The sequence below is a fragment of the Grampus griseus genome, assembly GCF_964374135.1.
Source record: "Grampus griseus genome assembly, chromosome: 7".
NCBI classification, from domain to species: domain Eukaryota; kingdom Metazoa; phylum Chordata; class Mammalia; order Artiodactyla; family Delphinidae; genus Grampus; species Grampus griseus.
In genome coordinates, this window is record NC_139001.1 from 59264419 (window position 1) to 59280630 (window position 16212).

General features: G+C 37.7%; 1 protein-coding gene across 3 annotated transcripts in view; it reads right to left on the reverse strand.

The window, feature by feature from the left end:
- MAP3K20 (mitogen-activated protein kinase kinase kinase 20) overlaps window positions 1-16212 on the reverse strand; it is a 172273-nt gene that overhangs the window by 73302 nt on the left and 82759 nt on the right. For all 3 annotated transcript variants that reach the window (XM_082657753.1, XM_082657752.1, XM_082657751.1), the window contains 4 exons: window positions 12359-12460; window positions 8105-8170; window positions 4437-4465; window positions 4181-4318 (listed from right to left, as the gene is read on the reverse strand). In XM_082657753.1, the coding sequence (XP_082513879.1) occupies window positions 4181-4318; window positions 4437-4465; window positions 8105-8170; window positions 12359-12460 (335 nt within the window). The remainder of the gene's footprint in view (window positions 1-4180; window positions 4319-4436; window positions 4466-8104; window positions 8171-12358; window positions 12461-16212) is intronic.

The window sequence follows — 16212 nt, forward strand, 5'->3', positions numbered from 1 at the left end:
TTCCTAAGGAGAATGGGAAGGATGACTGCCTCAAATAAATCTAATGCCCTGGACCCCAAAACGTCTGGATAAGCAGCCTTGCACCCCTCCTTCTGGAGTCTGGCCTGCCTGCACAATACACTGCACATGCGCACACATGTGCACAAAGGCGGCCTGGGTTTTGTGGGGTAAGATGCAGAACCAAGAGCCTGGGGAGTGACACCAGAAAAAGATTTATGTCATTCTTTATCCCAAAATATTCAGCTGGAAAGTGTCCAAAAATCTAATAAGACCCGAGTTATATTTCTCCGAGGGTTCTAATCCTGGAAAAAATAAGATAGTTTCATTCTACTCCCTCTCTGTGTCTCTAAAGAGCTACCACAGCTGAGGGAGCCACTTGATGGATGTGAAACTGGCAAGGATGGCGGGGATGGTGTCCTTAACCATGGGGTCCTGAAGCCCAAATGAGGTCTTTAGTTTAATTCCAGGATCAGCACATCTCAAGATTTCCTATTATTTATTCACCATTCAGAAATGTATCAAAAAAGTAGGTGGTATGAGATAGGACAACAGCTTTTTCTACTGAACGAAATGACATGTGGCACAAAAAATGTAACTTTGTGGAGGAAGTCACTTAGAGGTCAAAAAGTATATTAAACTGTGACTGAAAATATCAGTTATGGAAAATGCAGGCCAAACGTTTTTGTGATCTTTCACCTTATTTTCCAACTCATTTTATATTGAGACATCCCCATGTTTAAACTGGGTTCACAAGGGAAATTTCTATTTTCAGTTTACAGAAGAGAAACTTGGACAAGGCTGTGTACTTTTCCTGCCTTTTCTTTTACAAACAATGGAAAGCCATTACCTGAGCCGGGCTGGTTCTGGAACAGGGCTCAGAGACAAGTGAGGCAGTGATGCTCGCTCTTAAGCTACTCTATTTTCAAAGCTGGTTTTGGCTGAGAAGCTTCTGAGAAGGTAATCCTTTCTGCATTGTCCTCAGGAGAGCTTTGTTTTTAAAGAGTGGCTAGGTCTTGAGTTCTCAGAAGGCTAATTCTTCAATGATTTTGGCTCTCCTGAAGTCTTTTCTTTTTCGTGGATAATATCCTAAACACTCCTGGTTTAGTCCTTCAAGAGAAGTCACCAGAAGGGGGTAGAAAAAACCTACTGCCTTATAAAACAGAAACAATTGCCTGCCTAGCGAATACCAGCGCAGAAGCAAGGATCACAAGATCCATTTCTGGCATTTCACCAGCACGTTTATTTCAGGGCTATACAAGGCTGGCTCGTCTCCTCATGTGTTAAGAAGAAACAGAGGTTAATTAAACTGGGGAGGGCTAGGGACTTTGAGACTATGAAGGGCTAAATTCTTACAGCAGGTCTGAGAAAGAAAAATAAAAAGCAAACATATATTGGGGTTTGGGGGATGGGTTTCAAAAAAGGGACAACTGTTTTTTATGTTCTTATTCATCTGCATGTGACTGCTCTGTGGGTGGGAGCTCAATTAATGGAACAGGCTTTTTAATGAACCCTGGTATGTTTTCTGCAAACAGATGCACCTACTGACAAAGGAGTTCTGGTTACTCACCTGTTTTGAAAGGACATCAAAAATTCTAAATGCCCGCATTGCTCTCCTATAGATAGATATAATTTTCAAGGTTTATGCACTATAAACTTCTACAGCTAACATGGCCCCTACCTTAATAACTGTCCTCTACTGCTCTTTTAGGGACATGTAACGCTATTTTCATTAAAAAAAAAAAAACTGATTGTTTAAACAAAAAGGCTCAGTAAAGCATGCCTTGTACTTTTTCTTTCACTAATGGTGTTAATTGACAGTACTATGGGAAGGGGTCAGAATTAAATAAAATCCTGATTTGTCATTTATAATTAAATGAGCACATGTGCACTTTTCTGAATGGAATTCTGCTGATGCAGCTATGGGGTAAGAATAACCAGCATTCCGAGTAAACCCCTCTCTTTAAGATAGCAAAAGAGTAGCCCCTGTTTTAAAACTAACATGCAATGGGAAAGAGTGAGAATTGTGGTTCCTTATCAAAATACTAGGAACCGTTCTTCAGCCATGTGGCTTGTCTTCCTATCTTGAATAAGAGGGTTCCACAGGGGTCTCAAATGTCAGTCTGCTACAGATGGCAGAGTGGTTTTACCGGTTTTAAAGAGTTGTAAAAAACAAAAGAATATGCAACAGAGATTGTAAGTGGCCCTCGTAGTCTAAAATATTTACTGTCTGGCCTTTATAGAAAAAGTTTGCTGGCTCCTGTTTCCACAGGATAAAATGAGACACTGGTCCCAAGGAGCAGGCAAAGTAAAATGTAAATTGCCCTAAGTTGGTGTCTAGCACAGTGCCTGACACAATAAATAGATTTTTGCTTAAAAATGAGGAACATAGGGCTTCCCTGGTGGCGCAGTGGTTGAGAGTCCACCTGCCGATGCAGAGGACACGGGTTCGTGCCCCGGTCTGGGAAGATCCCACATGCCGCGGAGCGGCTGGGCCCGTGAGCCATGGCCGCTGAGCCTGCACGTCTGGATCCTGTGCTCCGCAACGAGAGAGGCCACAACAGTGAGAGGCCCGCATACCGCAAAAAAAAAAAAAAAAAGAGGAACATAACTTCATTAAGAGGAAATAATCTCACAAACAGTCTTAAATCGCAACAAATTTCCCCATTTTCAGACTCCCCAGCAGATGATTTGTAGAATGGTTAGAACGTAGTAACTTGTGACATACGGGACCAGCTTTAGAATATATTTCTTCAGGAACTTTTGGTTTTTTCTCTTTCTTTTGATAAGAATTATTTTATCACTGTCTAAAATAGGTTATAGCCTTCATTCTTAGAAGCACAAAGAATTAAGGAAAATTAAGTATTTAACCTGATGCTACTACTGTCTTCCAACTTTTACAATTCTAGCCTTTCATCGAAAACATATATTTCATTCATGAAATGATTTTTTTCAATAGCCAACAAAATTGCTATTATATTAATTTGGTATACATAAGATGTAGTAATGATTTAGAAAAAGCTAGCTAACTGAAATCAGCCCAGAACCTACTGAGGCTAGCATTAATTACCTAGAGACTGATGAACTCTAAAGAAAAAGGAATGGGTTTGACAGTGTTGGTCTCCTGTGCTATCAGCTGTCACCTTCAGTTGAAAACACAGAAGTTCAGGAAGAAGAGGCATGTTGATTTGGTCTACAGTTAAGACTGCTTTTTCCCCATTATTATGAAAGTCTCCTTTTAAGAAGTTATAAAATAGAGAGGCAATATGATCAGGAGATGAGAGGCGAAGACAGGGGGTTCCAAACACTATTTTGGACTTTTTAAAGGAAATACAGCATTTTTAGGGATAAAAAACTTATCCTCAAAAAAGGGCAACAAATTCCTTCGTCCACCAAGGAAACTCCCTGTCCACTCTCCCCTCCCTGCCTCTTCTCCCCCATTGCCCCCACTTCCTTCTCTCTGCTAATTCAGATACAACTTATTCCTCAAGAATGATCCATCTCAAAACTCCTCTAGCAGCTTCTGCTCCTTCACTTCATTCCTGTGGTCTCTCTTCCTTGAGCATCCCACCTCCCGACCCACCGGCACATTATTCTGTTCTTGTAACTATGTTGCTCTGCTGGTATTCTTATGTGAGACCTTAGATTCATGCTTCAGACAGCCATTGCAGCAGACATGGGCAAGGCTATGTGCTAGATGATAAGCACATTTTCTTCTGTATTCTCCAGAAATTCACTAATCAGTTTAACGGTTGACATTTCCTGTTAATTAACTCATTTGGCAGATCCATTGGTGGTTTCTGAGCAACACATGACAACGAAGTTCTGTTCCACATTGTATCCACTGACTTGCAGAGATATTCTACAGACATATGTCCACCCAGGAAGGCACTCTCCACAGGAGGGCATCAGGCCCAACACTGTTTTAGGTTCCATCTAAATTTGCTTCTTGCGATGGCACTGGCTTCTTCTCAACACAGGACAAAATAACTCAGATGCATAAAAATGATCAAAGTAAACTTTCTAGTAATTAGAAAATATTCTCTCTGCTGCCACTGCTCTGGGCGTTCCACCAGAAACAGCACCATTGTTTTAAAACTGGGTTAAATTGTCATACCCCGCTTCTGCAAGTTGTTTGCTTTTTGCATGTCCTTTAGCAACAAAAAATAAGAAATGAACTCACCACACCATAGGAATATGTGTCACAAGTTTCAGACACAGGGAGACTCTGGATAACTTCTGGAGCCATCCACGGGAAAGTTCCAACCAAGGACATGTGCGTTGTGTGGTTGTGGAAGCGAGAGGCACCAAAATCGCAGATCTGAGAAAAGAGAAACGAGTATCAACTTTTTACTCACTGACTAATACAAGAATTACCAGTCACAAAACCTACATCTGAAATTAACGGAATTTTAAAAAATTAAAATAAAGAGTCCTACCTTCAACACCCCATCAGCAGCAATAACAACTAAAAGGAAAAAAAAAGATAAATTATGAAACTCATCTAATTTGAGTTATACTGAAAAATATTATAAACTTCTATTTCTATCTTCCATATGGCATTATGAAAGGTAAAATTAAAGTATTTACTGCACTGAGGATTTTGTAAAAAGGAGCTGACATTAAAATAAAAATAAAAAACTAATTCTATGAGGTGCTGATTAAAAAAGGCTTCAAAACACTGGTTTAAATTAAATGCAGTAGTGTCCAGCAAAAAAGGCATAGATTAGGAGTAGTCAAGAGAACCAAATTTTTACTTGGGTTCTGCCACTAGACTGTCAACATGATACTGAGGAATAATTAGCATTATTACTTCATGGTATATATGGTTTTTCCTCCCAGTTGAAGAGTAATTTTCTTGAAGGCAGAGATAATACTCATTTATTTACTTATTCATACATTCATTCATTTAACAAATATTTGTTGAGCATATACTATGGGCAAGGCCATGTACTATGTTCTAGCAGAGGAAGGTGAGCAAGACTGACATTGTCTCAGCTCTGGTAGAGATTACAGTCTAATGGTAAAGACAGTTAAACATCTATAATAAAGCGGGATAAGTTCCATGATGAGAGGCATGGAGACTGCCATAGGACCAAAGAGCAGTCTAAGAAGTCACAGTGTAAGGAGGTTGAAGTTTCCTGGAAGAAATGATGCTATGCTAACGAGAAAGAGGAGACCTGGGGGAGGAAAGCAGTTTTCTAAGCAGAAGAGTGAGCTTGTGCAAAAGGTCAGGAGCAGAGGAAAAGGCACAGGCCAGGTCCAGAAGAGCCTTTGTGAGAAACGGAAAGGCAATGAATGATTTTAAGTGGAGGAATGAAACGGTCAAATGTGCAGAGGGGAACAGAACACAGGTAAGTAGATCACTGTGTGCACCAGTGTTGTAGTCCAAGAGAGATGAGGATGCCTGCACTAAGGCTGTGGCAAAGGACAGGAGAGAAGTGGACCGAGTCAAGAAACAGGAAGCAGAATCAACTGGGCTTGGATTATTGGCTATGGGGGAGGAGGAAGAGAACTCAAAGAGGAAATAAAATAGAGGCAATACAGCATAATGGTTAGAACAGGAACTCTGCAATCGAACTGTAATTCCTTTTCATTTGATTACTGGATTAGGCAACTGGTATTGTCACTCACCGAGAAGGGAATGAAGGAATAATTTTTTTGGGGGGTAGGCAGAAGATGAAAAGATCAACTTGGACACAGTACATTTTAGTACACAGATTTATAATGTTAGACTTTTTAAATGAACACTTATTAATCTTATGATAAAAAAAAGTAGAAGTATTTTTTAAATAACTGAATATAGTATTAATATTTTTTTATTTGAAAAAATGTATAGCTTATTATATATAGTATCAAATTTACCCTTAGGCTATTTCTGTGTACTGGATCATGCAAAGGTTATTTTCTCCACTTATCAAGGTCATTAGTAACAGCTAATAAGTATTGCTAAACTACCATGTTCAAGGCACTGTGTGGCTTACAAAGGAAAGGCTAGAAACATTCCTTCAGGATTCTGCCCTTGGCCTTCTCCCTTCTTATGCTCTTATTCGCCCACTCCCATAAAAGCCCCAACTACATCTTAACACTCTCAAATAGATCTCAGCCTCAAAACTATATATCTATCTGCTTATTGAACATATTCACATACGTATCTTGTGAGTCACTGCAATGGGAAGCCTGTGCACCGCAACGATGAGTAGCCCCTGCTCACTGCAACTAGAGAAAGCCCACGCACAGCAACGAAGACCCAACGCAGCCAAAAATAAATTTACAGTTTGTGTAGTTACTTGATGTGAAAACACAAACACACTGAAACAATATAGATCAAACTTTTAACAGTTTTGGGGTGGGGGTGGAGACAGAATAGTAGGACTTTCATTTTCTAAGTTATATAGATTTATTTATTTATTTTAAATTTATTTATTATATTTATTTATTTTTGGCTGTGTTGGGTCTTCGTTGCTGTGCACGGGCTTTCTCTAGTTGTGGCGAGCAGCGACTACTCCTCTTTGCGGTGCGTGGGCTTCTCATTGCGGTGGCTTCTCTTGTTGCGGAGCATGGGCGCTAGAGCGCAGGCTCAGCAGTTGCCGCGCATGGGCTTAGTTGCTCCGTGGCATGTGGGATCTTCCCGGACCAGGGCTCATACCCGTGTCCCCTGCACTGGCAGGCAGATTCTTAACCACTGTGCCACCGGGGAAGCCCTCAAACTGTAATTTCTAAAAATGGGAACATTCTCCATTGTTAGTCTTCATAATGACATCTTGGATAATTTAACCATTCTCCTCTCATGGGATATATAAGATATACTGGTAAACTAGATTAAAAGGAGAGATGTTAAACAACTTATTTGGATTGAAACTCTGAGCAAGAACTGAAAATGTACAAAGTCATAAAACTCTGATACTTCCTACTAGATTCTGTATTATTTCCTAATGACCTCCTGCTAGCCAATATATATTAAAAGTATTTAGCTCCAGGAAGCTTATGTCTAAGAAAAGCCAAAGGATAAGTGATGAAACCTAGAAAAGGGCAAGAACAATCAGCCAGAGTGAACTGTCAGGGTCAGGGTGCTGGTCCAACCTGGACTGCTGAGGAGTGGCAGCTGCCGACAACTTCCCCTTCTCCACCCCCGCAAGCATCAAGGTCCTGGGCAGCTGGATGGATTCCCGAGTTCTCTTCCTCTGCTGGCCACGACTACCCATTCTAAGGACCACACTATTAGCACTTACCCATTTTAACTGCAGTGATTTAAAGATTTTCTAAAAATAAATTGTTTTCCTCCTCCTCCATACTTAGAAGAATCACTTAGAAAGCAAGTAAAAAATTAAAGCATGTGAATGAATTGATAGCAAGATTTTTTGTTTTTAAGTAGCAAACTCTGAGGCAAACTCTGAGTGCTGGCTAGCTAAATAATCCCACTGCCTTTTTCCATTAATTTTCAAGTGATGTAATGGACAAAGCATTCTATTACCACTCCTACTTGAAGGTAACATCTAATCCTGCCATTTAAAAGTGCTCACTCTCCGAATTATAAAATACAGGATCATAAATAAACTTTAGGAAGTAGAGAAGAAGAAAAAGAAAGCTCTTACTTTCCAAACCTGTGCTGATCATTTTTGGGCACTCCTTCGGGTAATGTGAGTGACATAAAAAATTTACACCAAATAACTCAGGAGTAACAAGAACAAAACTCCAAACTGCTAGTACAGAGAGCCATCTAAAAATAGAAGAACTAGAAATACACAACTATGTGCTTTGACCAGCAATACCTGTTTTAGAAAATGATTCTAGAGAAATAATTAGGGATGTGTTGAAAATTTCTACTGAGAAGTATTAACTTCAACATTTCTTATCATAGAAAAAATAATGTAAAAAACCCAAATGTCCATATTCTGTGCTACTTATACAGTGGAATACTATGCAGCCTCTTGAAATAATGTGGAGGATTTGAACATTTATTAATAGAGGAAAGATTTACACAGTATCAGCAGTGAGTCAAAACAGCAGGTTACAAAAGAGATGGAAAGCATGATGCCTATTTCTATACAACGGTGCATGTATTTTGTAATAAAATAGGTAAAATAAAAACATATGACTACGTTACCATTTCTTGACTTGAGATCTCTGTGAATCACCTTGACAGGAGCCTCCATATGTAAATAGTGCATTCCTTTTTGTACAAAAAGGGAGAAAGGCCTATTAATATAATTTTTCAACATTGCATCAGTATTACCTTTCTATTTTAAACATCAGTATTACTTTCCATATTTTTGCAAAGGATTTAATAGCAAAAACTAAATTCATGTGCTCTGTTCTTCCATGATGGATAAAATAGGGACAGGATATGCCCACATTAAGAAAATTTATATGCTAAGAAAAATTTATGTGCTTTAACCTCTTAGAAGTTGGAATTTGATTGTGGATAAAGCTAGCTTCTTATAATACCCAATAAGGACACCTTAATTTTCTGGAGTCTGCATGAAAATAGCACAGATACCACTGGAAGAAATGCTCCAATGACTAAGGTATTCTATACTACCAACTGCCTTCTAAATCAGCCAAAGTTCTGACCAAAAATTTCAGTTTTCATTTGCATGTCTGCAGTTACCCAGTGAAGCTTGGTTTCTCAGTACTCATTCCAGTAAGACCCTGGGAGTGGAGGTGGGGTAGGGGTGGGGAGAACTGGTTGGATTCATTAGTTGTGGTTGGTAAAGGATTTGGGGATCCTCAGATAGAAAAATATACAGTAGTTACAAAATATTTTATTCTTCTTACAAGGATAAATCTTCGAGATAATATATATTTAAATGTACTCCAAAATTCTCTACAACATACTGAAAATCAGGTTACTTCAGTAAATTGGATGTATATAGAGTTTCATTATTTTGAATTAAAAAATGACTCTTTCCCAGTATTTATACAGTCTATCCCCTTAGAATAAAGAACAAGAGCATTTTCTACTGAAACATTTCCTCTCTTTATTTCTCAAGTTGTCTTTTCTAAACAATGGAATAGCCCCTCACCCCAATCAAACAGGTTCCTTTGGTTAATGAACTACCTTTTTTTTTTTTTTTTTTTTTTTTTGCAGTACGCGGCCCTCTCATTGCTGTGGCCTCTCCCATTGTGGAGCACAGGCTCCGGAAGCGCGGGCTCAGCGGCCATGGCTCACCGGCCCAGCCGCTCCGCGGCATGTGGGATCCTCCCGGACCGGTGTCCCCTGCATCGGCAGGCGGACTCTCAACCACTGCGCCACCAGGGAAGCCCTAATGAACTATCTATTGAAAAATAATTTAATAACTAGGCCTTGGTTCTTTTTTTCAGTATATAGAAAATTTCAGTTTTATAAAAGCTAATTTTAAAAATAATCTATTATTTTCTACATTCTGATTATTATATAGTGAAGAATCATGAAAGAACAAAGAAAAGTTTCAAAAAATTTAAACTCTTGCCATATAAAGATATTACTGAAGAGTCAACAAAAGTATTAGGAATTCAAATGATCTTAAACAAGATATAACTGGAATAAAAGAAATATTTCTTCTAATATTAAGTTCTACATATTCGAAGCTCTGAAAATTCAAAAGCTACAACTCAGGTAACTTTTAATAATTTTTATGACAGAATTTCATAGTTATTTCTCTTTTTCTTTAAGAATCAAATTCCTGAATAATTTTTCAGGTAGAAACTATTTAATTAACTATTAGAGGTAGACCTAGATCATTTCTACATTTGCTGACAATAAAGAATTTCAAAAAACGCTCAAGCACAGAAGCTTTAAATACAGGCACTTTTCTTCCTCATGGCAGCTATTACGAGAAAAAGTGTTGTAAATTATTTGTGTATAACATATAGTATACATTTATAGAATATTTAGTGTACATAAAAAGTTGTAATCAAAATCATATAAAATTCTATTTAATGTGTTTTTATAGAGCTATCTACAATTCTGTCTGCCTTATGTTTATTGCAAAAAAACAGGAATGCTGAAAAATATTTTCATCAATTTTAAGATTCAGAGTTTCCTAAAAAAAGATTTCACAGGAGTCACTGGGGAGATTTGGAATCAATGATGACCATTTGGAGATTGGATCCTGGTTTATTTGCTTTAATTGTTCCTTTTACCCATTGTTGACTGACCTGTAGCAATTTCAGATATACTGGTTGGTCTGCCCTCTATCCCTCTTCCCACCCAGAAAGAAGAGAATCTTTTTTTTTGCCTTTTAGGAGGTTTTCTCTTTGCAGTGATGTTAAGCAATGCCTATTTCAAAATGCACGAATCCACTCTTATTTGAAATGAATTATTCATCCTTTGATTTCTCAACATCTTGTTGCTTCAGTGGCTTCAGTCATGGTCAAACTGAAGGGCACAGCTGAATTCAAAATGGAATCAACAAAAATCAAGCCTTCCTATTTCATCTCCAAGTTCTACACATAGCTTTATCAGAGAGGGTAGAAGTCATTCTGAAAGCACTGATTTCTTCTTCCTTTCGTAGGCCATTTCAAGTATTAAGTATTACTTGTGACTACACATAAACAAGTCTCTTCTCTGCCTCACGCTTCTCACCTGAGTCCAAACACATTAGAACTTGCCTTTCAGATTAATTCATCAGCCACCAAAAAGTGATTTTATTACCATGTGGTTCTGGACACTCCCATTTTCTCCATCCCTGTTTTTTACCTCTAGTTCCAGCGTGCTATTTAGTCCTGTTCCTTTTCTTCCTTGTACTTCTGATACAGAGTGCCAGGGCTCTTGAGAAACCACAGGAATGACTGAGCTGATCTGGAGCCAAAGGACTTGCCCTACAGACAGGGACTGTTGCAGGGGAAGGGACCAGGAGGGATGAGGTTTACAGGCTGGGGGCCAGAGAAGCTTAAGTGGAGGGTGTACAGCTGGAAGCTGAGTGACTGGTGTCGGTTGATTTGTTTGCTGTCTATCCATCTTAAGTGCCATTAAGTAATAAGATGGGTGTAATTGGCTGAGCACCCTAAATGCAAATGTCTGTAAGGTGAAGTGTTTTAAGTCAAGAACTGCTTGTATATGTATTTACATTTCTGTAAGTGTATTTCCACAAGGCTTCAGGCAGTTTCCAATAATAGCACATTACCGCGCTTACAAACAGGTGGCCTACTGATATGCAGAGAAGTGGCTATGATGTTACATGAAAATGTCTTGAAGAATGTGAAATTTTAAGGCTGATTTGAGACGTCTGATGCATGAATACACAATTAAGTTAATTAACACAGCCAAAGCCTTAGGTATACCATCCTAAACATAGAGCTTATTATTCTTATAAGGTAATGAAGTACCATTCAAGCAGCAGCATTTAGCATGAAACTTTGGTTTTTAATTTTCACTTTCTCCATTTGAAGAATTTGGCAGGTGTTGATGAAACTTAAAGCAGACAAGATAATTCCCCAAAGGAAAGGCTATTGCTTTTGGAAGTCCCTGTGTAACTTCCCAGTGAAAGCAAAGTATGAGTTGCTTTCCTTATTGGATGCTAAATATCCCTTTATTTGCTTTGTAAAGAGATGTTGGTAGAGATTGGAGCAGCAAAATGCAAAGGAGTTAATTGCTCCAGTAAAATTTGGAAAGACTTGCTTTCTAGGGGTTGCTAGAATACAAACGTAACCATCAGCATTCATTAGATTAAGTTGTTTCCAAAGCAACTTTGACAGTTATAAATAAAACTCAGAAACATTCAGTTAGGAAAATGGAAAATAAAAAGATAAAAATAAATGGAATTTAAATTGCTTTAGAAAGCATTTGTCTATGCAGGAATTTATGAGGGAAAAAGAACTAGGCACCTTGTTTAGGCATATTGTGTATTAAAAATATTTCATTTCCAAGGGTGATTTCCAAGTTTACATTAAATATAAAATAAAATCTGAATTGCTTTTGCATGGCAGGATAAATAAAAAAATTTTTTCCAAGTGGTTACTATTTTTAGCATATTATTATGTATCCGAAATGAGTAGAACTAATCCTACAGTAAGTCATGTTTTCTGGATACTGCATCTAAGTAGAGACTTGCAGCACAACAGAATTATAATCTTTCCATTTAATGTATCAAACAAGCTGGTCAATTACAATGTCACAAAATAGGGCAAAAATGCTGCCTTGGAGCCACTGATTTTGTTGGAACTTGGTTTTTGGTAAAAAAGAAAGGAAGAAGAGAAAAGGAATGCAGGAGTAGAAAGGCAAGGATCTAAAATATTATGTGCACAGTAAGCTGCAGAATTCTTGCTACTTTTGGTCTGAAAAAAGAACATCTTAAGATACAGAATAAGAAATCCTCCGACTAAAGTCACCATGTCAGGATGCTCTCCATCAATTCTGTAAGAATACATGAAGCATTACCTTTGGCTACATCAGTGGCCCAGGTCATAATGTGTTCCATGTCCATCTCTTCACTTCTGTTACTGTTAATGTAATCGTAGAGTGACCCCAGAGAAGCATATTCTATTTTCAAAGGAAACATAAGCATATAATTAAAACCAAGGCACATTTCAGAAATAAGACTTCATAGTTTCATTGGGAAAATGTGTTAAATTAACAAAAGGCATTAAAAGTTTATAAAAACTGTTCCATGCTGTTTCTAAAAGTTTCTAAAAGTGAATATCATCCTGGTAAGAAATCTGTCAAAGACAAGACCACTAACAGAATGAATAATAAAACTTGAGCTGACAATGAAATCCAAATACATTCAGATGGAATTCAGAAACACAAGAATGTTGCAAGAATGTATTTGAAACAAAGGTAGGCATGAATATAGGTATTTCTTCAAAAATTTGTTATTCTTATGAGATAAGATGAAACACATAAGTCAGAGGGTTTATGTGACAATGCAAACAAATCAGTATTTGTTGCATCAGGATTTAGAAGAGCCCTCAAATTTGAAGCACAAAAGGCCAAGAAAGTGAGAACATTCCTTTAAAAATGGCTTTGAGATATAAATTCTCTATCTTAAAATTCACATACTGTAAGTGTACAATTTGATAATTTCTATGATCCATTTTCAGTTTACTTTTGTGTATGGTTTGAGGTGAGGGTCTAAGATTTTTTTTTTTTTGCATGTGGATTTCTAATTTTCCCAGCACAGTTTGTTGAAAAGACTCTCCTTTACCCATTTAATAGTCTTGACACTTGTTGAAAATCAATTGACCATCAATGCAAGGTTTTTTCCCCTAAATTCTTAATTTTGCTCCATTGCTCTATATGCCTGTCCTTGTGTCAATACTGCACCATGCTAATTACTACAGATCTGTAATAAGTTTTTTTTTTTTAACATCTTTATATAATAAGTTTTGAAATGCGGCAAAGACCTTAAACTTAGATCTTTCTTAAAACTGGTTTGGCTATTCCAGTCTTTTATATTTCTATGTGAATTTTAGGATCACCTTGTCAATTTCTTACAAAAAATGTGTGCTGAGATTTAGACAGGAATTGTTTTGAATTTGTAGATCAATTTGGGAGAACTGCCGTCATAACAATATTGAGTCTTCCAAGCCATGAACATGTAATCTTTCCATTTATTTAGATCTTTATTTTCTCTCAGCAATGTTTTGTACTTTTCATTGCACAAGTCTTAACACTTCTTATGTTAAATTTATACCCCAATACTATTAAATTTATACCAAAGTACTATTCTTTTTGATAGTACTGTGAATGGAATGGTTTTTAAATTTCATTTTTAGACTGTTCATTCCCAGTATATAGAAATACAATTAATTTTTTTTTTTTTTTTGCGGTTCGCGGGCCTCTCACTGTTGCGGCTTCTCCCGTTGTGGAGCACAAGCTCCGGACGCGCAGGCTCAGCGGCCATGGCTCACGGGTCCAGCCGCTCCGCAGCATGCGGGATCTTCCCGGACCAGGGCACGAACCCGTGTCCCCTGCATCGGCAGGCGGACTCCCAACCACTGCGCCACCAGGGAAGCCCCCTACAATTAATTTTTGTATATTAATCTTGGATCCTTGTGACCTTGCTTACCCTGTTTACTAGTTTTGGTAGTTTTTTGTGGATTCCTGGGGTGTCCTGAGTCTTAGAGAATCATGCCACATAAGACAGTTTTACCTCTCCCTTTCTAACCTGGATGCCTTTTATTTTCTTTTTCTTGCCTGATTGAACTGACTAGAACCTCCAGTACAATGGTGACTAGATGTGACAAGAGCAGAACCTCATTTCCTTGTTCCCAACCTTAAGGGAAAAACATTCAATTTTTCACCTTTAAGTAAGATCTCAGCTGTGGGTTTTAATAGATGCTATTTATCAGGCTGAGAAAATTGACTTCTATTTTTAGCCTGTTGCGATTTCTTAGCGTGAATGGGTGTTGTAGAATGCCAAATGGTTTTTGTCTTTTATTCTATTATCTATTATGATGCTTTATATTAATTGATTTCAGATGTTAAATCAACCTTACATTTCTGGGATAAATTCCACTTGGTTGTGGTGTATAGTCCTTTTTATTGGTGGCTGTATTCAGTTTGCTGATACGTAGTCAAGGATTTTTGCATCTATGTTCAGGAGGGACAGTGGTCTGCAGTTTTCTTATTATGTTTTATCTGGCTTTGATGTTAGGATAATACTGGCCTTATAGAATGAGTTGGTAAGTGTTCCTTCTTCTATTTTCAGAAAGAGTATGGGAAGGACTGGTGTTATTTTTTCTATAAACATTTGATAGTATCCACCAGTGAAATCATCTGGGTCTGGCGTTTCATTATGAAGATATTTTAAATTATAAATTTAAATTCCTTTACTTATAGTTCTGGGCAGATTTTCTGTTTCTTCTTGAGTCAGTTTTGAAATTTTTTATCGTTTCAGGGACTTGTTCATTGCAACTAAATTGTCTAATTTGTTGGCATAAATTTGGTCATAACATTCCCTTATAATCCTTTTAAATTTCTGTAGGGACTGTAGTGCTATCCTCTCCCTCATTCCTGGTTTTGCTAATTTGTATTTTCTTTTTTGTTGGTCAGTCCAGCTAAAGGTTTGTCAGTTTTACTGATCTTTGCAAAGACCAAACTTTTAGTTTCATGGATTTTCTCTATTATTTTTCTGTTTCCTATGTTATTGCATTCTGCTCTAATCCTTATTATTTCCTTTCATTGGGCTTGCTTTGGGTTTATTCTGTTATTTTTGCAATTTGTTAAGGTTGGAGCTTAATGATCAATTTCAGACCTTTTTTTTTTTTTTTTGCGGTACACGGGCCTCTCACTGCTGTGGCCTCTCCCGTTGCAGAGTACAGGCTCCGGAAGCGCAGGCCCAGCGGCCATGGCTCACGGGCCCAGCCGCTCTGTGGCACGCGGGATCTTCCCGGACTGGGGCACGAACCCGTGCCCCCTCCATCGGCAGGCGGACTCCCAACCACTGCACCACCAGGGAAGCCCAGACCTTTTTTTTTTTACCATAGATGTTTAAAGCTATAAATCCCCCCCAAGTACTACTTTATCTGCCACCTATAATTTTGATATGCTACATTTTCCTTTTCTCTCTGTCCAAAGTATTTAAAAATCCATTGTAGTTTCTTGACTCACTGGGTATTTAGAAATATGTTGTTTAATTTCCAAATATTTGGGAATTTTCCAGGTTTCTTTCTTGCATTAATTTCTAACTTAATTCTATTGTAGTTGGAGAACTTTTCAGTCCTTTTGGATATATTGAGATTTATTTCATGGCCTAACTTATGTATGCTAAAGAATGTTCCATGTGCCCTTGAAAAGAATATATATTCTTTGTTGGGTGGTGTATTCTACGTATGTGAGTTAGGGAGAGTTGGTTGAGAGCGTTTGTCAAGTCTTCTATATCCTTGCTGATTTTCTATCTAGTTGTTCTCTCAGTTACTGAGAGTGGGGTAATGAAATCCATTATTGTTGAACTGACTATTTATCCTTTAAAGTCTGTCAATTTTTGCTTCATGTACTTTGAGGACCTATTGTTAGCTGTATATACATTTACATTTGCTGTATCTTCCTGATATGCTGATCCTTTTATCATTATGAAATGATCCAATTTATCTCTAGTAATATTTCTTTTCTTAAGCCTATTTTGTCTGAAATTATGATAGTTACTCCAGTTCATGGTTATTGCTTGCACGGTAGTACAGAATTAAGGTTTCCAAAGATCAAAGCAAAGGTGGTCCACTATTGTATCTTTTCTTTTGACTTTGGAGATTGAGATTCTCGTCACCCCATTTCTTTGCAGATCTGGGAGAAAG